This window comes from Piliocolobus tephrosceles, chromosome 13, assembly GCF_002776525.5.
Source record: "Piliocolobus tephrosceles isolate RC106 chromosome 13, ASM277652v3, whole genome shotgun sequence".
Classification (NCBI taxonomy): domain Eukaryota; kingdom Metazoa; phylum Chordata; class Mammalia; order Primates; family Cercopithecidae; genus Piliocolobus; species Piliocolobus tephrosceles.
Window position 1 is genome coordinate 62,803,587 of NC_045446.1, and position 22,507 is coordinate 62,826,093.

At 57.4% G+C, this 22,507-nt stretch overlaps 1 protein-coding gene across 10 annotated transcripts in view; it reads right to left on the reverse strand.

The window, feature by feature from the left end:
• Positions 1–1,538: 1,538 nt before the first annotated feature.
• Positions 1,539–22,507, reverse strand: part of ARAP1 (ArfGAP with RhoGAP domain, ankyrin repeat and PH domain 1) — a 68,258-nt gene continuing 47,289 nt past the window's right edge. For 4 of the 10 annotated variants that reach the window (XM_023209521.3, XM_023209526.1, XM_023209516.1 and 1 more), the window contains 23 exons: positions 22,261–22,346; positions 20,603–20,785; positions 19,368–19,542; positions 18,169–18,303; positions 15,914–16,049; positions 15,502–15,604; positions 14,422–14,617; positions 14,107–14,158; positions 13,832–13,995; positions 13,491–13,703; positions 13,063–13,168; positions 12,232–12,379; positions 12,056–12,142; positions 11,901–11,969; positions 11,494–11,611; positions 10,163–10,276; positions 9,797–9,942; positions 9,219–9,251; positions 4,925–5,007; positions 4,154–4,204; positions 3,905–3,968; positions 2,506–2,655; positions 1,545–2,148 (listed from right to left, as the gene is read on the reverse strand). In XM_023209521.3, the coding sequence (XP_023065289.1) occupies positions 2,131–2,148; positions 2,506–2,655; positions 3,905–3,968; positions 4,154–4,204; positions 4,925–5,007; positions 9,219–9,251; positions 9,797–9,942; positions 10,163–10,276; positions 11,494–11,611; positions 11,901–11,969; positions 12,056–12,142; positions 12,232–12,379; positions 13,063–13,168; positions 13,491–13,703; positions 13,832–13,995; positions 14,107–14,158; positions 14,422–14,617; positions 15,502–15,604; positions 15,914–16,049; positions 18,169–18,303; positions 19,368–19,542; positions 20,603–20,785; positions 22,261–22,346 (2,630 nt within the window). In that variant the 3' untranslated portion in view covers positions 1,545–2,130. Of the gene's footprint in view, positions 2,149–2,505; positions 2,656–3,904; positions 3,969–4,153; positions 4,205–4,924; positions 5,008–9,218; positions 9,252–9,796; positions 9,943–10,162; positions 10,384–11,493; positions 11,612–11,900; positions 11,970–12,055; positions 12,143–12,231; positions 12,380–13,062; positions 13,169–13,490; positions 13,704–13,831; positions 13,996–14,106; positions 14,159–14,421; positions 14,618–15,501; positions 15,605–15,913; positions 16,050–18,168; positions 18,304–19,367; positions 19,543–20,602; positions 20,786–22,260; positions 22,347–22,507 lie in introns of those variants that run through there. The other 6 variants (XM_023209522.3, XM_023209520.1, XM_023209525.2 and 3 more) reach the window with 3 other exon arrangements.

The window sequence follows — 22,507 nt, forward strand, 5'->3', positions numbered from 1 at the left end:
GGTAAGTCAAAGAGGGAGACCCCACCAAAGTAGGGCAGTGGGAATGGACCTCAGGCCTGTTTCACGAGCGTGGTGTGACCTTGGGAGAGTTGCCTCCCTTCTCTGGGCCTAGCTCGCCCTTGTCAAGAGCAGACAGTGCAGGAGGCACAGGGACCGATTCACAGCAGGTACTTGGTAGAAGGGTTCCCTCCTCTTCCTGGTTCCCAGAGCCCAGGACTCCAAAGCACATTCCTGTATGGTGCTGCCTTTCAGAATGTCACCAGCCTGCGGGTCAAAAACAGAACTGGGTCCCGCTGCACACCCCAGCAGAGAAAGGCCTGTTCCAGGACCACCATCAGGGCGTCCTCCAGACCCTGCTTTGATTCCAGCAATGATGAGTGGTCCGTGGCTGCCCCCTTGTGGCCCAGCATAGGACTGCAGCCAGCGCCCTGATCTGGGGCAGTGGCCGTAGCAGAGCAGGGGGAGCCTCCAGTCTCACCCACTCAGGTGGGCCTCAGGGCCGGCTGGGCAGTGCAAGGTCAGATCCAGGAGCAGATTCCGGCCCCCGAGCACTTGGACAAGGGGGTCCACTAGCCCTATCCTGGCTGGAGGCAGAAAGGTCAGACATTCGACCTGTGGATCTGGCCAGAGCGACCTGTGGATCTGGGAGACTCAAGGGGCTTGGCCCCAGCCTGTGAAACAGGTCAGCAGGACTCAGGGAACCGGTTCCAGTCTCCTGCCATACACCTCCAACTCCTGAGACAGCAAGAGGGAACCTGAAGTCCAGCTCCCCAAGTCTTCCGCTGGACCCCAGGCTCCCCACTGAGCTGGATGCCTGAGTCAGAGGTCACGTAGCCCATGCCTACCCCACTCTGCCCAGCCCCACTGGCTGAGGCTAAGGACGGGAAGTCAGCCTGTCCTCCCGCTGAGCCCCTGAAGAGTGGGTGGTAATGAGGCTCTAGGGAGAGGCGGGAATGTGGTGTCTGGCACCTCCCCAGGGAGTCCCAAACCCATCTCTGAGCAGCTCATTATCTCCCCTGCAGGCCAGGGCCTAGTCTTAGAGGAGATGGCCAGGCAGTGCCCAGCGAGGGCAGCCCCCTGGTGCATGACAGGCCCCACCTCTGGAGGGGTAGGCACTGGGGCCACAGGTGACCCGAAGGTGCTTCTTCCTCATTTCCTCAGGCTCCTGTGGCTCTGACCTTGAGTCTCCAGCAGGGGGCTGCTGCAGGGCTACCAGGCCTGAGTCACTGACATACCATACCCAGGCCCCAGCTGGGACTGCAGCAGGACAGGGGCTCATGTCCAGCCAGAGTCAGTGCTGGACAGAAAAGGACCGGCATTTCCAGCCTGACTGCACAATAGTACAATGGGGAAGGCATGGAGACAGGCCAGGGCTCTGCTTGGGGAAGGGGGTCATCTGAATAACTCAGGGCCTAGAGAAAGCAAAGCCTAGGTTCTCAGCTTCAGGCACTAGGCACTCACCCCTGGGCTTCCCGACCTTCTGTCCCTCCTACCCCACGACGCCCAATCGCTTTAACCAATCACAGGTCTCAGCACCATAGGGTAAAATATACAGATATATTTATGTTACCAAAAAACCCCAAATGGGGGAAGGGGCATCAGGCAGTCTGGAGCCCCCAGTCAGCCCATACTGGAAGGGAGGCTGAAGTCCCCAAAGCGCAGCTCTCAGCCCTGTAGAAGCTCAGCCAAGAGCTCCCTCCCCCTGAGCTGAGTGCTCCTCTAGAGCACCCGCTTTCTGCTGTTCTGGAGTTTGTTGGGGGTAGCAGGGGGCTCCCTTCCGGCGGGGGCCCCAGGGCCTCATGCCCCTGAAAGGGTGGTGGTCCTCCCAAGTTCCTGACTTATGCCCATCTCTCCAGCACCACAGGGACGGTGAAGCCGGCGGGGGTGAGCAGGTTGGGTCAAGAGGTCTGAACACCTGAACAGAGTTGGGAGAGGTTCCCGCCCGGGCTGACCCTGCTGCCTCCCACCCCTGCCAGGCAACCCCATGCTGCAGTCAGGATGGAGGATGTGGGGTGTGGGGTGCAGTTTCCCAAGCACCCCCTACTGGCTCACACCAGGCCTTGGAGCATAAGGGCTGTCTGAACAGGCTTCCAGCGGTGGAATCCTAGAGCCAAGGATGGGCTCCTGTGCTCAAACGTTGCGCAGGAGCTGCAGGAAGGCAACAGGCCCACAGATATTTTGTGAAGGCCCAGAGGGGTCGACGCCCCGCTGAAGCTGCTGCAGCCACTCTCCACTGCCAGCGGGAAGCACTCCAGTCAGCCAAGCTCCCAGCTCCCAGCTCCCAGGGCCAGGCAGAGGGGACGCCCAGCTTCCAGGGCCAGGCAGAAGGGGCTCCTTTGAATGGTGTGAACCAAAGGGGCCTATGAGGGCCCCCACTGAGGCTGGACGGAGGGGGCCGGAGGGCAATAGGGGAGGGCAATCAGGGCAATCATCTACTGTGGAGTAGAAGGCAGGCACCCAGCCAGGCCCCCAGTCCCCTGCCCAAAGGCATGGAGCGCCACTCACAGAGAGAGGGTCCGCGGTGAAGGCAGCCACACTCCGGCGCATTTCATTTTCACTACCTCGAAGGGGGATCAGTGACACACTGCCCAGCCGGACCTCAGGCACCGCCCGGGACACGCGTGAGGGTTCTGAGGGCCACACCAGGCCGTCGTGCTGGGGAGCAGAGAGAGGAAGGGGCTGGGCTCAGCTTCAGCTCACCCAGACATTCAGCCTCAGATCTGCCCACCCTTCCCAGAAATGCCTCCAGCTGTGATCTGAGATGACGCCCTCAGCTTTGATCCCAGCCGATATGAGAAGCAGCTGTGGGGAGAACATGACTGCATCTCTGGCAAAACACGGCCAGTTCTGTTACTCAACTCCAATCTCCAGATCCACAAACCCCTCCAAGAACCAAAAAAACATTTCTCTTAGAGGAACATGTCTGTGCCCCATCTTAGGAACCAGGAACTACAGAATCCACCGTTTCCCTTTAGGCTTTGCTTACCACGAAACTCAGGGCTAAAAGAACACAGCTCCAAGAAAGAACTCAGCCCAGCACCCTGGTCATTTTGTCTCCTTTTTCCCTAAACACTTACGAGCTCTCACTTTAAAAACTCTTTGTCTTAACTCATCTGTTTTAAGTCTAACCCAGCCTCTGGCCCTGTTCTGGCTCAGGAGTCGTCCCCACCATGTCCCTGCCTGGGCTACCACAGCCACTGCCTCACTGGCCTGCTCACCTCTGGGCTCTACCCTCCGTCCCTCTTTCTGACGCTGCACCCAGAGTGGGCCCTCGCAGACTCAAGCCTGCACCACACTCTGCCTGAATGCCACCTCCACTCCCCGCCAGTGGTTCCCCACTGACCTCTGTGTCGAGTTCAGTTTCCCAGGCATGGCCTACAAGGCTCTTTGAGATTCTGCTTCTCACTCCCTTTCCTGTGTTGACTTCCAGCACTCCTGGCTTCTCCCCTCTCACATTCCACTTTAACAATCTGTGCTTCTCTTGCATATCTCTGGACCTTTGCTTAAACCATTCCCTCTGCCTAGAAGCCATTCCCCTCCTCTTTGCTTGGTGAATTCTCCCACATTTCCTAAAACTCAGATCCCCTGGGCTCTCCACTGCCACCATAGCACTGATCACACTGGGCTATAACTGGCCACTTCCGGGTCTGTTTTCCTGTTCACATGAGGGGTGCCCCAAGGGCAGGGTCTGTGTCCTGTCTGTCCCTAGCATCCCTGGCTTGGAGCTAGACTAACAGTAGGTGCTAGGAAGGGTTTATTGAATAAACTAGCAAATCAATTAAAAGCAACTCAAAATCTCCTTGAAGCAAGGGGTGGGCTGAATAGCACAGAAGCCTATGTCCCCATTCTCCATCATGGAAGCCTCCAGGGACCCACCCCACACCCCACACTCTGCACCCTGTACCTGCACAAACAGGAAGGTAGCAAACCACTCCCGGAGCTCCATCTGTGTGTCACAGCAGAGGTACCTGCAGGGTGGGACACGGACCCACATGACGCCAAAGGCCTGACTGAGCAGGGAACGCCGTGTCCGCCTCCTTAGCCCAGGGTCTGCTAGTGGACACAGATCTGGGCAGTGATGAGGGACCCAATCAAGGGCGATGTGCCACCAACTTTCCTCAGCCTGGGGTCTCAGGATGAGGGGCTCACTCACCACTGCTGTTTCTCATGTTTCTCTGTCTCATGCACCACTGTGAAGCCCCAGCTGCAGAGGAAGAGGGGAGAGACTGGGGTGTTTGACAGGCCATAGAGGCTCAACGCCCCGGTTCCCAGGACAGAACCCACAAGCCACAGCCAGAGCCAGAGTTCAGAGCCTTCTCACAAGAGTGACACATCCTGGCCTCTTCCTCTCTCAGCTCCCACCAGCCTCCCAGGTCCCTGACACCGCTAAGCCCCAGCCCTACCCTCAGAATCTGTGATTCAGTAGGAATGGGGTGACACCTGAGAATTTGTGTTTCTTTTTTCTTTTCTTTTCTTTTCTTTTTTTTTTTTTTTTCTCACTCTGTCGCCCAGGCTGGAGTGCAGTGTCGTGACCACGGATCACTGCAGACCCAAACTCCTGGGCTCAAGTGATCCTCCCGCCTCAGCCTCCTGAGTAGCGCGCCACCAAACCCAGTTAATTTTTGTATTCTTTTTGCAGAGACAGGGTCTCGCCATGTTGCCCAGGCTGGTTTCGAACTCCTGGGTTCGAGCAATCTGCCTGACTTGGCTTCCCCAAGTACTGAGATTACAGATACGAGCCATTGCACTTGGCCGAGAATTTGTGTTGAAGGTGTGTCCAGGTGATGCTGCTGGTCTGGGGACCACGCCATCAGAGCCCCTGTACTGACCTCCGTCAAATTAAAAACCCCAGCTGTGCTTCCCTCATTAGTTCTGAGCCCCCACAGGCCCCAGCAGCAGGCCTATCTGCCCAGTCCCAGCTTACCAGGTGGGTGGCCTGAGTTTCTTCTTCACTCCCAGGTAGACTTTGAGACTCTTGACGGGCCACTCCTTCTCAGGCCGGTGACTCTGGGGTAGGGCGAGGAGAAGAGGCCACTTTAGTCTGCAGAAAGGGCACTGGGGCTGCTCTCCCGACTGGGCACCTCCCTCTTCCCACTCCCCAGCCCTCGTTGCATCCCAGCACAGAGCACCTCCTCCAAGAAGCCTTCCTTATAAAGCCCTCCCTGTTCACAATCCAGCCCAACCAACCTCCCAGCCCTAGGCCCCCAAGGCCTGTCTCCCTGCAGCAGTATCAGACAGTCAACCCTCAGTCTCCGAGGCAGCCGTCCCAACTGGGACATCTATAACAGCAAATCCCAGCACCACCCTGATGCCGTGCAAACTGGAGGACTTGAAGCATCAGCCTGAATCAGATTGTATGTGGAGGGAGAATTGCACATCCTCCCCCAGCACCAAGCTGGAACAAGCAGGTGTGATCAGAGAGCCTCGGTTGGCTGCTCGTGTCTATGTTCATCTCAGATTATTCATTTCTCAGCCCTCCCTGCCCCATGGAGGCTCCAGGGTTGACCGTGTGAACAGAAGGCTTGAGGGACCAGCAGTTACTAGCTCTTTGGTTCCACAAGAAGGCTAATGACTCAAGCTTAAGCAAAACAGCTATTCAATAGACCACAGGAAGAACTTCCCAATGGTCTAGGTCAGGAAGCGAGAGACCAATGTACTGGGGAGGGGCACCAGATTGCCAAAATGTTCACCTCTGGCCCCCACCTCTGCATATGGGTCTGGGCTTGGAAGGAGCAGGCTGGCTTGGAGGCAGAGGGATGGGGGCAATGACCCCCAAGGAAGGTTAAGCTAATGAGGCTTCCTCCTGCTCTGGGAGCCACTTGCTTGAAGCCCTACCCCTACCAAGCACCCCTGGAGCCCACAGAGGCACCAGGGTGAATGGCACGGGAAGGGGATTCACTTACAACCAAAACTGGGGGTCAAAGACTGAGCTACCTCCCCCCGTTCCCCACCATTGCTGCCAGACACCTCCAGGCATGGCTTCTCAGCAGGGGCCAGAGAAGGGACAACCAGGGGAGAGGGAAGTTTTGGGAATTGGTGGACTTCCTGTGATACCACAAAAGGATGGGCTGCCTAGGGACTGAGGAGACCTCTGTGCTCTCACAGGGGGTGTGGCTTAGGAGGGCCTTAGTAAGGACTTTTCACTCTGCTTTTACCCCGATACCTGCTGATTGGAAAGCCTCATGTCTTCTACAGACAGCACCTAACCTAATTATGGGGCGTGTGCCCAGAAGGGCCTGGTACCAACTGGGCTGCAGGCATGGGACAATCAGGGTCGCAGACAGGGAGGAAATTAGGCAGGTGGAAGGAAATCAGGCTTCGGACATGGAAGAAACAAGATGTGGGGGAATACAAGGAAGAAACCTGTATGCACATACAGAAGAAGCAAGGCTGGGAGCACTAGCAATCGGCCTGCAAACTGGAAGACAGCTGATGGCAGAAATGGAAAGACTGAGATAGAGGCCGTAAAAGAGATTCAGCTGCAGGCACAGAAAACACAAGGCTCTGGGCATGAGGGAGGAAGGATGTGGGGGAAACTGGGCTCCAGGTACAGGAGGAATTGGGCTGAGGGGATGGAAAACAGGCTGTGGGTTTGGAAGAAGTCAGGCTGTGGGTGGGAGGGGAACAGAACTAGAAGCAAGCAGTCAAGTGAGTCGAGGGTGGACAGGACAGGCCCAGTCAGGCGCAGAGACAACTGCAGGAATCAAGGCATTCAAACCAGGCTGTGGCTCCAAGAATGAAAACACAACCCTCAGGCCTCTGATTCCCTGGGGTCTGATGTGCATGGCACGTGTGTGATGTAAGGGTGGCTGAGACAGGAAGTCTGCAAAAGGGGGTCTTGGGAGGGAAGGATGTCAGTCAATGCAATCTCCTTTTGAGAATGAATCCCCCAAGCTGGAGTGTAGTGGTGCAATCTCAGCTGACTGCAACCCCACCTCATGCGATCAAGCCATTCTCCCACTTCAGCCTCCTGAGTAGCTGGGACTGCAGGCATGCACCACCATGTCCAGCTAATTTTTATAGAGACAGGGTTTCACCATGTTGCCCAGGCTGGTCTCAAACTCCTGGACTCAAGCAATCCTCCCACCTCGGCCTCTCAAAGTGCTGGGATTACAGGCATGAGCCACTGCACCTGGCCCAAGGACTTCACTTCTAATCCGACAGCTCATCTTTCCAGCATCTCCAAGGCACGGGGCCATGGGCAGACAACGAAGTTTACTCTTGATGCTTAACGATCTCTGCTGGAACCAAGATCTTTCTAGCATGTGCCTTTTCCAGGTGCCTCAGGGTTTTTAACAAGAGGAGACCCCCAGGATAAGGCACAAGTGACCATGTATCCTGCTGAATCACCTGAGATTGTCCCAATTTCAAATATTCTGTCCTACTGCCGCATAAACCAACAAATGCCAGAATTGATAACCCCGTGGTAACCAGCCCACATCTGCTCAGGGCCTCTGCCAGGCCAGAGGTGTTGGCTGTCACCGGGGTGTGGAGAACACCACCTACCCTGTGCTGAGCACCCCTCCCTGCTGAGTCCTCAAGTCCGAGACTTCCAGGAATATAAGCTTGTGTCTCCACACTAAGAAACCTGGGTGCGAGTCCCAGTCTACACTTACAGATGGCTTTGGGCAAGTCACACAAAGCCTGTTTTCTCACCTGGAAGTGGGGACAGCCCTCTTCCTCAGAGAACAGTAGTAAGGATTCCATGTCTCAGTATGTGAGGCGCCAGCACTAAGCCTGGTTCCTTAGGGAACATTAGATCTCATCCCTTTTTCGAGCTCTTCTGCCTCCTTCCTTCCATGCCCAGGGATCCACAGCTGCCTTTCCAGGTGCCTCAGCCATCCTCCCTCCCTTCTGCCCACGGCGAGGGTCCTAAGCACTCCTAGAGGTAGGGGGCCAGGGAGATAGCATCCCAGAACCAAGGGGGATTGACTGGACCGGTGGAGAGGCTCAGAAGTGAGGATGTGATCACAGAAGAGGGCAAAGGAGAGAAGAGAAGGCGTTTCCCACAGGGTTAGCAGGAGCCTGGGATGCATTAGAAGAGGCACAAAATGCAAAGAGAAGGAGATGAGGTCCTGTTCTATCGGCTCTGCTCCTGCCATGGCAGCCAAGCCTATTCAGACGACCTCAGGAAATGCAAGGGGCAGGAAGAGGCTGAAGACACTGGGGGTGGGGTAGGGGGTAGCTGTGGGAGCTCAGGCTAGACCACCAGGCTTGGAACCATGTCTCTGCTGCCCATCTTGCAGGGCAGCAGTCCCCAATCTTTTTGGTACCAGGGACCAGTTTTGCGGACAACAATTTTTCCATGGGTGGAGGGATGGTTTGGGGATGAAACTGTAAAACCTCAGATCTTCAGACATTAGATTCTCAGAAGAAGCACACAACCTAGATTCCCCGCTTGCACAGTTCACGGTAGGGTTCACACTCTTAGGAGAATCTAATGCCGCTGCTGACCTAACAGGAGGCAGAGCTCAGGCAGTAATGTTCACTCACCTGATGTTCACCTCCCGTTGCATGGCCCTGTTCCTAACAGCTGGGAATCCCTGCTGCAGGGGCATCTATGCTCTGTGGCCCCCAAGGCATAGCTGGGACCCACGGGGGCGTCATGAGATGCAGATTCTCAGCAGAACCTGAACAAGGACCTTCTCTCAGACAGAATTATCCCCCTAGGAATAGGGTAGCCCCAAGGGCGGAGGGGATGAGCTCTCTCTCCTAGGACTGTGCAGAGTGGAAACAGCCAGCCAGGGAGGCCGCAGAGAGACTCCTACCCCAGGTGGGGGATATCCCACAAGCCTCTCTCGTCCCACCCTGGCATGTCAGGATCAGGGCAGTAGTAAGAATGTTCTGACAGTCCCGGAACACTGTCCAGGGTTGGAAATAAGGAGGCTGCAGGGATGACAGGAGAAGAAGATCAGAGCTCTAATTCAAACCTAGGTGCCATCATTACTGGATCTGTAACTTCCACACAGAGTCCTTTGGAAAATTCTAGAGCATTGCACTGATAGGGAACCCTATCTTGGGGAAAGGACCCTGGGACAGGATTAGGGATAAAGGGGAGGAGCTTAGGCCCAGGATAGGGGCCAGTGCCGACCGGCAAGGGGGCAGGGAACCATGCCTGGAGATGGCCAGGAGCACTGGCTGTGTCCCCATGCTCCTACCCAGCTCATTTGGCCCCCAGGTGGTGTAAGGCAGCTGGCAGTCAGCCCACAGCTACTCACGGTCTCAGGGGCCCCGCTCCACGGCCTCTGGCTCTGTTTGATAGAGGATCAGGGTTATGGAAGAAGTCCCAGGTCTAGAGCCAGGACAGCATGTGCAGTGATGTGTGGGGTTGGGGTGTGTGTGTGGCATGTATGTGCAGAAGGTGGAGGGTGCCAAGTGGAGTCTGGGTTGGGAGAACACCTGCATGTGGACAAAATGAGTGAGGAGGGTGGCCCGGGAGGCGTATGACGTACGATGTGACAAGGCATGCATGGGCCACAACTTGGGGCTGTCATCAAGTAACAGGTTCCTGTGGGTGCAGTGATAAGGCACAGGCACAGTGAGACAGAGCATGGGCATGGAGTGGTGTGATGGCATCTGGGTGCCAGGGCCTAGTGGGGCTACAGGGCACAGTAGAGTGAGCATCCAGGACTCTCACAGCAGGAGGGGCCTTGAGAGTCTACAGTTCTCCCCCACTGCTGTGCTATCCTGAGAGCCTGCAACAGGAATATTTCCACTTGCAGACCAAGGGGAATCTCTGACCACATTCAGGTGTACAGGTGCCCAACCTGAGGCAGAACCCAGTGGGGCCACTTACCCGGACCTCCTTGTAGAGCCGCAGGCAGCTGCTGTTGAGGATGAAGTAGCGATCGTGGAAGCCGCCTGAGGGCAGGCCCAGGCCCAGGAGGCTGCGGTCCTCACGGAACTTCATCATGCCATGCTTGGTGTCACTGACACGGCTGGCTGGGGGGGGGACTGGAGTGGGTACAGGCTGCACCAACCCCTACCCGGGGCTGGGTCCCAGGACGAAGGAAGCTGCCCCATCCTGCCCCAGCCTCTCCACAGAGGCCCACCCACCTGGTGCCCTCTGCCTGAGCTGCTCCTACCTGGCACCACCAGGTCCCACCCCTGCTCTGGAAGAGGGGAACGCCCGGAGCCTGGCCACCCTGCAGGCACCACCTACCCAGGTACAGCAGCATGGCCTCCATGGCCTGGTGCTTCTTCACCACCAGGTGGCTGTCCGTGCCCAGCCCGTGCAAGATGGGCAGCACCTTCTCCGCAAAGTGCAGGGGGCGCTCTGGGGAGAGGTCACACCTACCGTCACTGGGACCATATGGCCCGATACCACCAAGGGCTGGCAAATGGGCACATATCACCTACACATCCCCGGTCCACTCCAACCATCTGCAAGTGCCACGACACAAAACACCACCATCACGACCGCCCTTCCCATGACCAAGCTTCAGGCTTGACACACCTGGCTGTGACCAAAGCTGCTCCAGTTCAACATGTGCAAAACCATGCCTGTGATCTCCACTCCCTGCCTCCCTTCCCACCCTCCCCGTGGCCCCCATCAGGGAAACACCACCACTACCACCCACCAGGCTGCTCCATCCAGAAACAAACCTCTCCTCCCTCTCCTGATCCACGTCGAACTTCTCTGCTCTGTCCATCTCCATTGCTGCCACCCCAGCCCACATTACTGCCTTCTCCTCGGACTAAACCATGGCCTTCAGAGTGTGCTCTAATTTCCCTCTCCCCACCCAGCAGCGAGTAGCAATCTTCTTAAACTCTTACTCACTAACCCTCTGATGGTCTTGCATTTCTGCCAGGCCCTGCGTGGCTGCCTCTGCCTTGATCTCCAGCCCCACCCATGTCACCGTCCCCTCACTGCCCTCGTCTCCTTGAAAGGGCTGTGCCTCTGCCCACCACACGGCTTTTGCCTTCTTCACCAAATAACCCCTACTCTTCCTTCCCATCCTGGCTCGGGAAAGATCTGGTGATGCCACAGGTCTTTCCTCCATAGCAGTTAATGCAACTGTAGTTGAATATTTATTGGTGTGATCATTAGACTAATGCCTCCATCCCCTACCAGACTAACCCCAACGAGGATAGGGACTATGTGTGTGGCTCCCCAGCCCAGTGCCTGGCACTCAACAAGGATAGTAAAACAAGTGAACACATACAGCCTCATCCTCCACTGCCATCAAGACCACCTTCACCATAAATTACCTTTCTCCCCTCAACCGTCACCATTGTCACTGACACCTGAGAAAGCACTATCACAGTCAACACCACCTACCCCTTCACTGTCCCTTCTATCAGCCACATGACAGGCATAACCTCAATCCCTGCCAGCACCCTATCACCGCCGACACAGCGATCAGTGTGACAGCAACATGTCATCACAGTCCTTTTCACCACCCATCCTCATGTGCAGGGTAGGGGAGGACAGACTGGGGCTACAGCTGAGACAAGCCATACCACGCCCTGCACAAGCCCAGGGTCACCCACCTGCCTCCTCCCTATCGTTAACCTCAAAGCAGGTCCAATAGTCCTTCTCCCTGATGCCCACATTCCGGCGATCCAGGATCTCCAGGGTGAGCTCCTCGGCAGTCATGGATGCTGGGATCTGCAAGGACCAAGGAGAAGATTAGCCTACCTGTGCCTGGCCCCTGCTCTGCCACAACCTTGCTATGTGATTCAGAGCCTGAGCCCATCCTCCTCAGGCCCTTCTGGAGTCCTGGGATACAGAGAGGTATTTCTGAGTAGTTCTTAGGAGCAGGCCCCAGCACCGGCCAGATACAGGTCCCAAACTGGTCCTCTCCTTGGGATGGAAGCACTGCTCCCCTGGCCATCTGAGCCTGTGCCTGGCCCAGCCTGACTCTCTGGCCCCTTGGCTTCTAGGTCCCAGCACCTACCTTGACATGCTGCTCGGTCTCTGCCTTCTTCTCCTCCAGATACACCGTGCAGATGAAGTCACCGGCATGCTGCAGGGAGACAGGGCTCAGCTGGGGGCCTAGGAAATGGGTGCAGGTGGTAGGCCCAAGCCCCCCACCCAGGCTCCAGCCTTCACCTGGGTCCCACTGGCAGTGCCAGCCACACGCATCTTCACAATGGCAGTGATCTCCTCCCGCTGCTTCCTGAGCTCTTCCTCATCCACCTGGGAAGGGGCGAGGGGCAAGGACAGGTGGTCACCGCCATCTGGAAGGCTCACCCCTGCCCTCCACTGCCCACTGACCAGGGACGCACACTAAACACCACCACATAGTGGTTAATGAGGTCTTCCACCACACGGCCAGCCTTGTAGTCCTGCCCATCTGTCTGGAAGAGCGTGGGCCCAAACACAATTGCCAGGTTGTGCACATTCATCTGGTTCGTGTCTGAGAAGCACTGGACACTGGAGAGAGGCGGAGGAGGGCCTTGAGTGAGGAGTCAGGCCAGAGGTTCCCATCTCTCCCTGTTAATTTCTGACAGGTCCAAGACTGGTCTGATCAGAGGGAACCACTATTTAATGGGGTAGGAACAGTTTTTCTGGCCATATCTTGGGTCCTGGTAGGAGTAGGACCGGGAAGCTGGGAGATTCAGCCAAGGTAACCTGGTCCCAAGTGGAAAACTCCTCTATAACAGCGGCCCCAACAGTTCGGGCACCAGGGATTGGTTTCATGGAAGACAATTTTTCCAAGGACAGGATGGTGGGGGCAGGGGATGGTTTCAGAGGCATTAGATTCTCATAAGGAGTGCGCCACCTCCCATGCGCAGTTCACAATAGAGTTCCGATCCTTTGAGAATCTAATGTTGCGGCTGATCTGACAAGAGGCAGAGCTCAGGCAGTAACGCTTGTTCACCCACCACTCACCTCCTGCTGTGCAGCCTGGTTCCTGACAGGTCACAAACCTGTACTGGTCTGTGGCCTGGGGGTTGGGGACCCCTGCTCTACAAATGTCCAATGTTAGGGCAGATCACAGTCAGCACTTGGTGCAGAAGCCCAGCTGGCTCCCAGGGGAGGGCAGTCAGCCAGGGTGGGGGTAGAAGAACCTTCACCCCATCCCGCCAGAGTCTCACAATGGTATCCTCCCTCACCAGTACAGGTGGCTGATAAGGGCCTTCACCGTGGCCCGGTTGACAGGCGGCAGCCGCACCAGGAGCTCTCGGTACCTGGAGACCTTCTCCTCCTCATCCTCAATCTCTGGGTGGGAAAGAAAAATCAGGTCAGAAACCCCGTGTAACTATCATCTCCTCACCCCGCCCGGGCTGCCCTGCCTCTCATGGTGGGTGACAGCAGTCCCTGTGCCCTCCAAGTCAATGCAGGCCAGGCACTCAACTAGGGTAAGGAACTCTGGGTCTTCCAGGGCCCTGGGCTCCGTATGGAGTGGCGATGGGAATGACAAGCAGAGGCGGGCAACTGGAGCCTGTCGGTTAGGGTGAGCCTAGTGCAAGTGCCAGAAGGGAAGGGTGCGGAAGTCCGGAGGGATGGGTGGAGGAGGCTGGGCACGGGCTGCAGGGCCCACCTGAGGCCTCCAGCCAGGCTAGGCGCTGGGCGCGAGTGAAGAGCCCATCGGGCAGGTCGCGTAGGAAGCGCTTGAGCGCCGAGGAAACATCATCCACGTGCTGCTCGCCCTCCTTGAGGTGCACAGAGCGCGCATCCTGCCGCAGGCTCTCCAGCAGCCGCTGCGTCTTGGATGTCTGCCCACACTTGCGGTAGATGCCCTCAGAGGTCAGGCCTAGGGAGGGGCGGGGCCAAGCGTTTGGGGCCTGAGGCATTGCGTCATGGGGCGGGGCCACGCAGCTCTGGGACAGGAGGCGGCTCTCCGGCAGGGGGCGGGGCCGGCACCCCAGGGGCAGGGCTCACCGCACTGCGTGATGTAGTCCACACAGCGGTACACGATCACCGGGATATCCGAGTCCCCAAGCTGCTGCTCCGACAGCGTGTCCCCCATGCTGGCGGCTGCTTTCTGGATGGCCCCCAGCCAACCCATGAAGTCCAGCCGCCGCTCGCCCTGTATGTACAGTGTCCTGGACCAGGGAGAGTCAGTCACTGAGGGGCCTACACCTATCCCACCCTGTCCCCAGGCCCATCCGACTGCTCCAGGCTTCTCAGAGCCCCTCAGGGAGGCCGTGGCTCACCTCCTTCGCTCCACCAGCACCAGCACCTGGTTCTCACTGTCCCCCTGGATGGCTGTGGAGGGGTTAGTCAAGATGAGGCCCAGGTCTTGTTCCTGATCCCCAACCTGCTCCCTCCCTCTCTGAGCACACACACACACCCTTAGGACCCGCCCGCCAATGTATGGGGTGGCTGAGATGCACTCCAAGGACATGAGAGGGCAGGATGGCAGCTCTGGCCAAGCCAGGCAGAGTTCAGACTTCCAGGCAAGGGCTGGGGGCCTGGGAGCCCAGGATAGGGTGCCCTGGAGGCTGGGGGCCCAGGTCTGGTCCACGCACAAAGCTCCTGCAGTTTCCGTAGTTGCAGCGGCTCTTCGCAGGGCCCCTCTGGGAAGACAGCGCGGAGCTCGGAGCCACTGAGAGCGAACCAGCCCTCCTGGGCCCGCTGTAGGCTCAGGCCAGCTTTGTAGGGAAGGCGTCCGAGCCGCTCAAAATCCCGGGCCAGCAGATCCTCAGCCAGGGGAGGCACGAATGCCTGGCAGAGAGGCAGCCGGGGGAGACAGCATCAGCCAACAGCACTGCCTGCCCCAATGCCCCAGCTTCTTGGCTTACAGGCAGGTGCCCTCTTCCCACCCAGCAGCCTTCTCTTCCCCAAGGCAGAACCAAGCCCACAGATGGAACTTGGGTACCATGTCCCACTTCATACCCAATCAGATGTGCCCACCTCTGGAAAGCCTTCCCAGATACCTTCTGGAGGGCCCTTCTCTGGGCCCCCACAGCACCAAAGCATTCTTGCCCTCCGTTGTGGCACTGGTTACACTGCTGCTGCCGCCTGAACCCCACCCACAGGGGAGCTGTCTTCCACACCCACATGGGAGCCACTGAAGGGCTAGGACTAAGCCTGGTTCATCTGGGTCCCCAGGTCTCTGAGGGCTGACTCTCAGGAGGCACACAAGACAACTGATCAATGGACAAGTGAATGATAAAAAGTCACAGGCTCTCACGGCACAGGGGACCCCACAGGCACCTGGCTCTAGTTCCCCGAGGCAGAGCTCTCCCCGTGGCCTCCCTGCCTCTTCCCTCCAGCCTCTGCTTGCTCGCCTCCAGGAACAAGGAGCACACTCCCCTGGAGGCGGCACTGTCCATCCTAAGATGGCTCTGACTGTCATTCACTTATTGAGCACCCGTGGAGTACAAGGCCACAGCCCTTCTTCTGCACAGCTAAGACAGGTCTGACCAACCCCGCAGAGGGCTGCAGATTACAGTAGGCCCTTGGCGGGACAGGCCTGCTCCATGTCTGCTGCCTTCCATCTAGCTGCTGCTCTCTAGATGGGGGAGCTGGGATACATGGGATTGGTCAGGAGGCCCCACCTTCCCCCGTCAGACACCCTTACACCCGCCCTGCTACCCCAGGCCCACCTTAGCAATACACTTGACCCACTCATGAGCCTGCTCCATGCTCTCCAGCCCAAACAGGTACAGCCGTTCTCCCTCTGTGTACACCTCAAAGGTGTGCTCAAAGCTGCAAATACACAGGCCAGGACTCAGGCCCACCTCATCCAGCACTGGCCCACCCCCAACCTGCACCATCAACCGCCATCCTCTGCCCCCTCCACACTGCCTTGGGGCTTGTCCTTACTCTGGTCCCCTAAGAGGTGGTGGAAAAGTCTTGGGCTGGGGCCTCAAAAGACCAGGGTCGGCCCTTGTGCAGCCTCCGTTTGCTGTGTGACCCTGGGGAGGTCCTCCCCTTCTCTAGGCCTATTTGCCTGTCTCCCCAGTGGGGGATTGTACCTTATAGCAACCACAGTCTGATTTGCCCAGGGGTACTCACCCATGGGTATCAGGAAGGGGCACTGCCAGGCACACAATCTCGCTGGCCCGAATCTCTCCGTTGGGGGTCACTGCCCGCTCATTCTCATAGTAGCTCAGGACGCCGTCACTAAGGACACACCAGCGCCGGCTGAACTCTGGGGAGAATTTGGGCAGGGGAGCCATCAGGGAGCCCCCCACCAACTGAAAACCACCTCTGCATCCTCCCAAGGCTCCCACTCCCATCTGACCCATGTGCTCTTCATTCTCTCAAGTTTCCCCCAAATCCATCCACCTCTCTGCATCCCCACCATGCCAGCCAGCCCACAAGTCATCCTCTCCCCCAGGCCTCTAAGGCAGCCCCTTCCAAAATCCCAGAGTGATCTAGCTAAAATCAGACCACATCCTTCCTCTAACCAAAACCATTCCATGGTCTTCAGGACAGACTCTGCACCCCTCAGCCTGCCATTCAAGGCCCTGCCAGGTCTACCCCTGTCTGTCTCTCCAGCTGCCTCTCTGTCACTCCTGGACACACATATCCCCACCCAGCACTCCCAGCTTTTGCAAACCCTGTCCCCTCCACCCACCACCTGAATGTCATAGGAAAACTTCTATGCCCCAACTTCCTTTTCTAGAAGCACCCATCACTCTCTACTCTGCCTCCTGCTACAATGGCTTTGAGAGACTGACAAGGTCCCACAAAAGAAATAGAAAGGAGACTCTGGACCAGGAAAGGTAATGGAAAGGATAGATTGTCATGGCCATGCAGGCTTGTACAGTTCACAGCACTGGGCTTTACAGTGGCTCAGAGCTTCCTGGCATCCAGGGCAAAAAGGATGACTCAGGCAGTTGTTACATAAATGACATTATCAGGCAGAGGGAGGCAGACCTGGGGCAATGAGGTTGTGAACAGCATGGAGTTCCAAAGAAATCTCTTTGGGAGTTGGAGGCTTCGTCCCCATAGGAGAGCATGCAGGAGGTGCTGAGGGATGTTGTCAGGAATGACCTCACAATGTTCCCACAGCAGACTCTGCCTCTCATCCTGTCTGTGAGGGCCTGACATTTGCTCTCTGAGGTCAATGTTTCCTCAGGTCTGACCCCGTGGATGGGCTCCCTCCAGGAGCACCAGCTCTGCCTGAGTCATCCTTCATTCTGCAGATATTTGCCAAGTGCCCACTGTGTGCTAGCCACTGTTCTAGGATCTGAGGGCTACAGGCAGTTTATGTCCCAGTGGGGTACAGAGAATCTATAGATAAGTACATTAATGGACAAATGAGTACCAGGTAAGTGGTGTGAAGAAAATGCAGGGTAGCCAGGTGCGGCGACTCACGCCTGTAATCCCAGCACTTTGGGAGGCCGAGGCGGGCAGATCACCTGAGGTCAGGAGTTTGAGACCAGCCTGACCAACATGGTGAAACCCCATCTCTACTAACTAAATTAGCCAGGCATGATGGCGCATGCCTGTAATCCCAGCTACTCGGGAGGCTGAGGCAGGAGAATCGCTTGAACCCAGGAGGCAGAGGTTGCGGTGAGCCGAGATTGCGCCATTGCACTCCAGCCTGGACAACAAGAGCGAAACTCCGTCTCAAAAAAGAAAAGGAAATGCAGAGTAAAGGGAGAGATGGGGGGTGCTCTTTTGCATAAGGTAGTCAGAAATGACATCTCTGCAGGAGTGATAACTGAAACAGAGACCTGATGGAAGTGAGGGATTGGCCATGCAGATACCTGGGGGAAAGCATTTCAGGCAGAGGGAACAGCATGGGCAAAGATCCTGGTAGGTGACAGCATGTCTGAGAAACAGTGAGGAGACCAGCAGAGTGATTAGCGGGGTGGTTCAGAGAGGTAATGGGGGTGGTGGCCAACTGTGCAGGCTCTTGTGGATTTTCTTCTGATTTGGGGAGTGAATGGAAGGCTGAGACCAGAGAGGGATAGGGCTTTCCGTTCAGTCCTCAAACTCCCTACCAGCCACAGGCTCTACCTACCAGATGCTCAGCAGAGCCCATACCCAGTGGGGCTCAATAAAGGCTCATTTAGTCCAAAGAAACTCTGGCAGTGACCTGCTCTGCAGCGCCATGCCCTACCCCCACTCCCACGAGGATCATTTAGGAAGCACCTTCTGCGTACCACAAACTATATCCAGGAAGCCCTCTAGGGTGACTCTGCCAGAGTCCACTTGGCTGCCTCATGGGTCCACCAGTCTGGCCAGCCCTGGCTTCCCTAGCCCTGCAGCCAAGCCCAGATGCCATGGGCCAGGGCAGGGTCTGGGGTGGCACCCACCTTCCCGGGCCCGGCGGTCCTGCAGCAGCTTGCCGGCAGAGGCGGTCTTGTAGAGGAAGCCACTGTGGCTCACGGTCGGCAGGATAACTGAGTAGTGCTTTTCCAGGGGCTTCATCGAATCCAGCCGAGGCACCTCTTTGGAGGTGGGGAAAGGATGGCAGGTCATGCTGGCCACCCAAGAGGGTGTCCCCACCTCACTCCCACCTGGCCTGGGCATCCAGGCTCACTTTCGAATCATCAGCCCCAGCTCCCTAACTGGCAGCCTCAAGCTCCCCCTCCTACCTGCAGGGTCTTGCCCAGGCTGTTTCTCCACCTCTCCGCACTTGTGGAAATTCACTCCATTCCCAAGGCCCAGTTCTAGCACCACCCCTTCCAGGAAGCCTCCCTGACTCCTGGCCCACCCCACTCTCCAGGTTGGAAGCACAGGCCAGGCACACTGGCATCAGGGGGGCATTGGGCAAACTCAATAATAATCCCTGGAAAGAGGATTTTCCCAGACGGCAGGAAGCTCAAGGTGGCAGCCTGACTACAGCCCTGCTCCCCATGGTCAGCAACGGCAGGGGGGAGGGGCGGTTCTGCCCCCAAGCCCAAGCCAGTTGGGTGGTCTCCCGTGTCTCCCTGGACACCTGGGCTCTCTCCAGCCCAGTGTGCCCCGCCCACCCATGGCCCTGAGCCCGGAGCCCCAGCCTTGAGCTCCACCCTCAGTCCTAGGATGTGGCCCCAGAGGCCAGGCCTGGGCCACGAGCTGCACTGCTCAGCGCACTGACCCCTCCTCACCCACCCCAAGGGGGAGCCAATGGTACCCAAACCAGGTTCAGGACTGAGCTCCACCCAAACAGGGCAGTAGACAGGGCTGCCATGGTGGGTGACCCACACATGGAGAAATGTAACACAGCATCCCTCACGCAGCAACACAGACACACTCTGCACACACATGCACTCCAAAGTTCTCAACATCCCCACAAACACAGACCCAGGGGGTTCAGAGGTGCACAAACACCAGCACAGCTGCCAGCCATCCTGAGGGACCCATACTGCAAGTCAGGGAAGTCATCGACAGAGTCACAGAGACAGAGACACAGAGGAACATGCATACGCAGCACAAATACACACTGACGTGCAAACCCAAGCACACCCCAGCTCACACACGATTTACCAAGGGCACTGCACAGCCTGGTGGACCCCCACCCCACGCTCACCTGTGGTCCGATTGTTCCGAAGGAATTCCATCTGCAGTGTCTGCCCCGCCTGCTCTGCAAGAGCCAGGGGCGTGGGGGCCTCGGGGTCCCCCGAGAAGCAGCTGATACCGGCCCCACAGCCCAGGAGCGCCTGAGTCTCAGCCAGGTCTGTGGTGGTGACTGCAGCACACAGGGCCTAGGAAGAGGCAAGGGAGGGTCAGCCCAAGCAGGAGTGGGGGGCCCACAGGGAAAGAGGGTACGGGGGAGGAGAGGAAAGAAGAGGAGGGAGTCACCCAGGCCTGGAGGGGTCCATCCTCAGACTGAAAGACAGAACAGGAAGGAAGGAAGGAGAGGGAAGAGAGGCCAAGGGGAGGAGGGGCGAGCAGGGGCTGCCTAGCAGAGGCCAGGGGATCCCAGCTGCCCGGGGCCTCACCCCTGCTGGCGGCCTGGACACAGCTGCCCAGTCAGCCACAGAGCCTCCAGAGGATCTCAAGCTCCTTCTGCCTTGTGGAAGAGCAGGGGGGGTGTTTTGTAGCTAATTCCTCCCACATTTGAATTCCTCACCGCCTGCCCAGCACTCCCAACCAATGGGAGTTGCCGCCCTCCTGGGTTGCAGGCTAGACTGGGTTGGGCTGGGAGCAGGACGCCTGGGTCCCTGGGAGGTGGAGGCCTGACTCCCACCGGGCTTCTAGCTGGACTGAGTCTGCCTGGGAGGGGCAGTTTGGGGGACGGGCTGAAGGCCAACCAGAGGTCACAAATGGCATACCCCTGCCTCGGAGCTGGCTGCCTCCCGCTCAGGCAGAGCCAGATCTGGGCCCGAGACTTGGCTCCCAGCCTGTCAGGGCCTGGGGCCCGTACGGGGCCTCATCTTGAGTTGGGTGTGGATGGGGGTGGGTCGGAGCAGCCCAGCTGTTTTTCATGAGCCTGACAGGAAATAGCATCCCCATCGAGTTCACTCCTTTTGGCAGGATTCAGAAGCAACAGGACGGGGTGCGGGAGACTGAGGAATCGGGAGAGAGACAGACAGATGCTGGGGACGTGGCCTTGGCCCAAGGGTCAGGCCTGGCTCCTCCCTGCATGGCCAGAACTTTTCATATCGCTTAGGCAGGGCCCTTCTGCCCTCCAAACATCAGTTTCCCCATATGCCAAGGCATCTCCCTGAGCTGGTAGACGAGATGGGTTAAGACAGTGTAAGGAACAGGGCAGCAGAAAGACAAGGGTGGTCCCAAGGGGCCCCGGAGCTGCAGTATCCTGACCTTGTCCAGCTCCTCCTGGTTGCCAAAGAGTGGGTGGTAGCGGCGGTACTTGCCCTCACGGTACTTGGCCTCCAGGTGGCACCGCCGGGTGCTGGGGCTGCTGCTGGGCTGCAGGGCCTCACTGGGGGGCACGTTGGCTGCCCAGAAGCGGTTCCCAGCGCCATTCCCCAGCTGTAAGAAGAGCTGCAGGGGTGTGCAGGAGGTCAGACGGGCCAGCTGACAGCTAGGGGCCGTGCCGGGCAGAAACTTGGTTTCTGAGGTTGTTAGGCAAGGGGCTGGGAGAGCCAGGCCATCTGCCCGCTTTCCCAACGGAGAAGGTGAGGACAGCCTGGCCTGCTGGCGGCTGGGGATGCTCCTGCCACCAGAGCTGGGCTCCGAGCCTAGGTCTCAGGCTCAGTGACAGGACAGGGGGTCAGCAGCCTGACAGGTGGACGCCTCAGGCCCTGCGCCTGGTCCCGGGGGCCTTGCTGCTGTCCCACCCAGTTCCACATCTAGAGCTCTGCATTCCCAAGACTATGATAGCCGGGGGTGGGTGCCTAACCTGTCAGCCAATAGGGTAGGCAGGGATTTTGGAAACCTCCCCTATCCCTGACATTCCTCTCTAGGCAAGAGGGATGGGGGTGGATTCTGGGTGAGTGCAGGGATCCAGCATTCGGGAATCAGTTCCTTCCTTCATCCGGCTCCTCCTTCCATAGCCATTTCCCAGGCCCCCCCACCTTGCCTCTTTGTCAGGTCCTGTATGGGGTGCTGGGGTCACAGCACAGAGCAAAGCATAACAGTGCCTGCCACTACAGATTCACTCTGTGTCTTCCAGCAAGTTATTTTCTTTCCCCAGGCTTCAAGGCTGTAAACTGGTTATTCTAATCCTAACTCCTGGCTTGTTCTGAAAGTCAGTTAATTAACATATGCAAAGTCCTTAGCACTTATGTGCCAAACACACTGTGGGGAGGTGAGAAAGGGATGTGACACTCCAAGTGCTCTGGAGTCTGCAGCCTGGGTCTAGCCTCCCATTGCAGGTTCTCCCCTGTATCTACCACATATGGGTACCTGGGAGTTTCCAGTACAGGGGCATAAATCTACACGTGTGTGCACACGCAGCATACATACATATACCCACTGGTGCACGTGAGTTCAGATGAAATGAAGGCTGAGGGCCTCTGAGAGGGTGTGCAAGGTAGGGGAGAAGGCCCTGGGTCAGCCAGAAGTGGGATGGAAAGAGGCAGGGGTGGTGGTCAATGTGCATTTACAGGGTAATCTCAGATAGATTACAGCCCTGCCCAGGACCTCAGTTTACACATCTATTCAATGGATGAAAGTGAAATAAGATCAGGAGTTAGCAAATTCTTTCTCTAAAGGGCCGAATAGTAAATATTTTAGGTTTTACAGAACACATACAGTCTCTGCTGCATTTTCTTCTTCTTTTTTTTTTTTTTAAACATAACACTTTAAAACTATAAAAACATTCTTAGCTCACTGGCCAGTTTGCTGACTTTGCCAAAAATTGCTTTTCCAAAATTCCCACCCACTAGATTATCATTAAGGGTCTCTTCTAGCTCCAAGGTGCTGTGGTCACTGAGATAGGGAGGGGGCTGGGAGACCCAGACAGCTGTTGAATGGGGCAGAGCCCAAGTATCAGCGGCAAGCAGGGGCATCCCCACCTCGACAAGTGTTTCTGTCCACACCTTCCTGTCCATCTTCAGGCTCCGCACCTTGGAGACGCCAGCGCCCAGGCCACGGTGCTCTCCTGTAGACACAGGGCCAGACCCAGAATCACCTGTGCCCTCCCCTTCACAGAATCACTTACCCACCCCCAGTGTCCACTGGGACAGGCAGGGATGACAGGCCACAGGCAGGCCCCAGGGGGTAGGCCTGCTTGCAGCTCTGGAATCCAGCCATGCTCTCTTG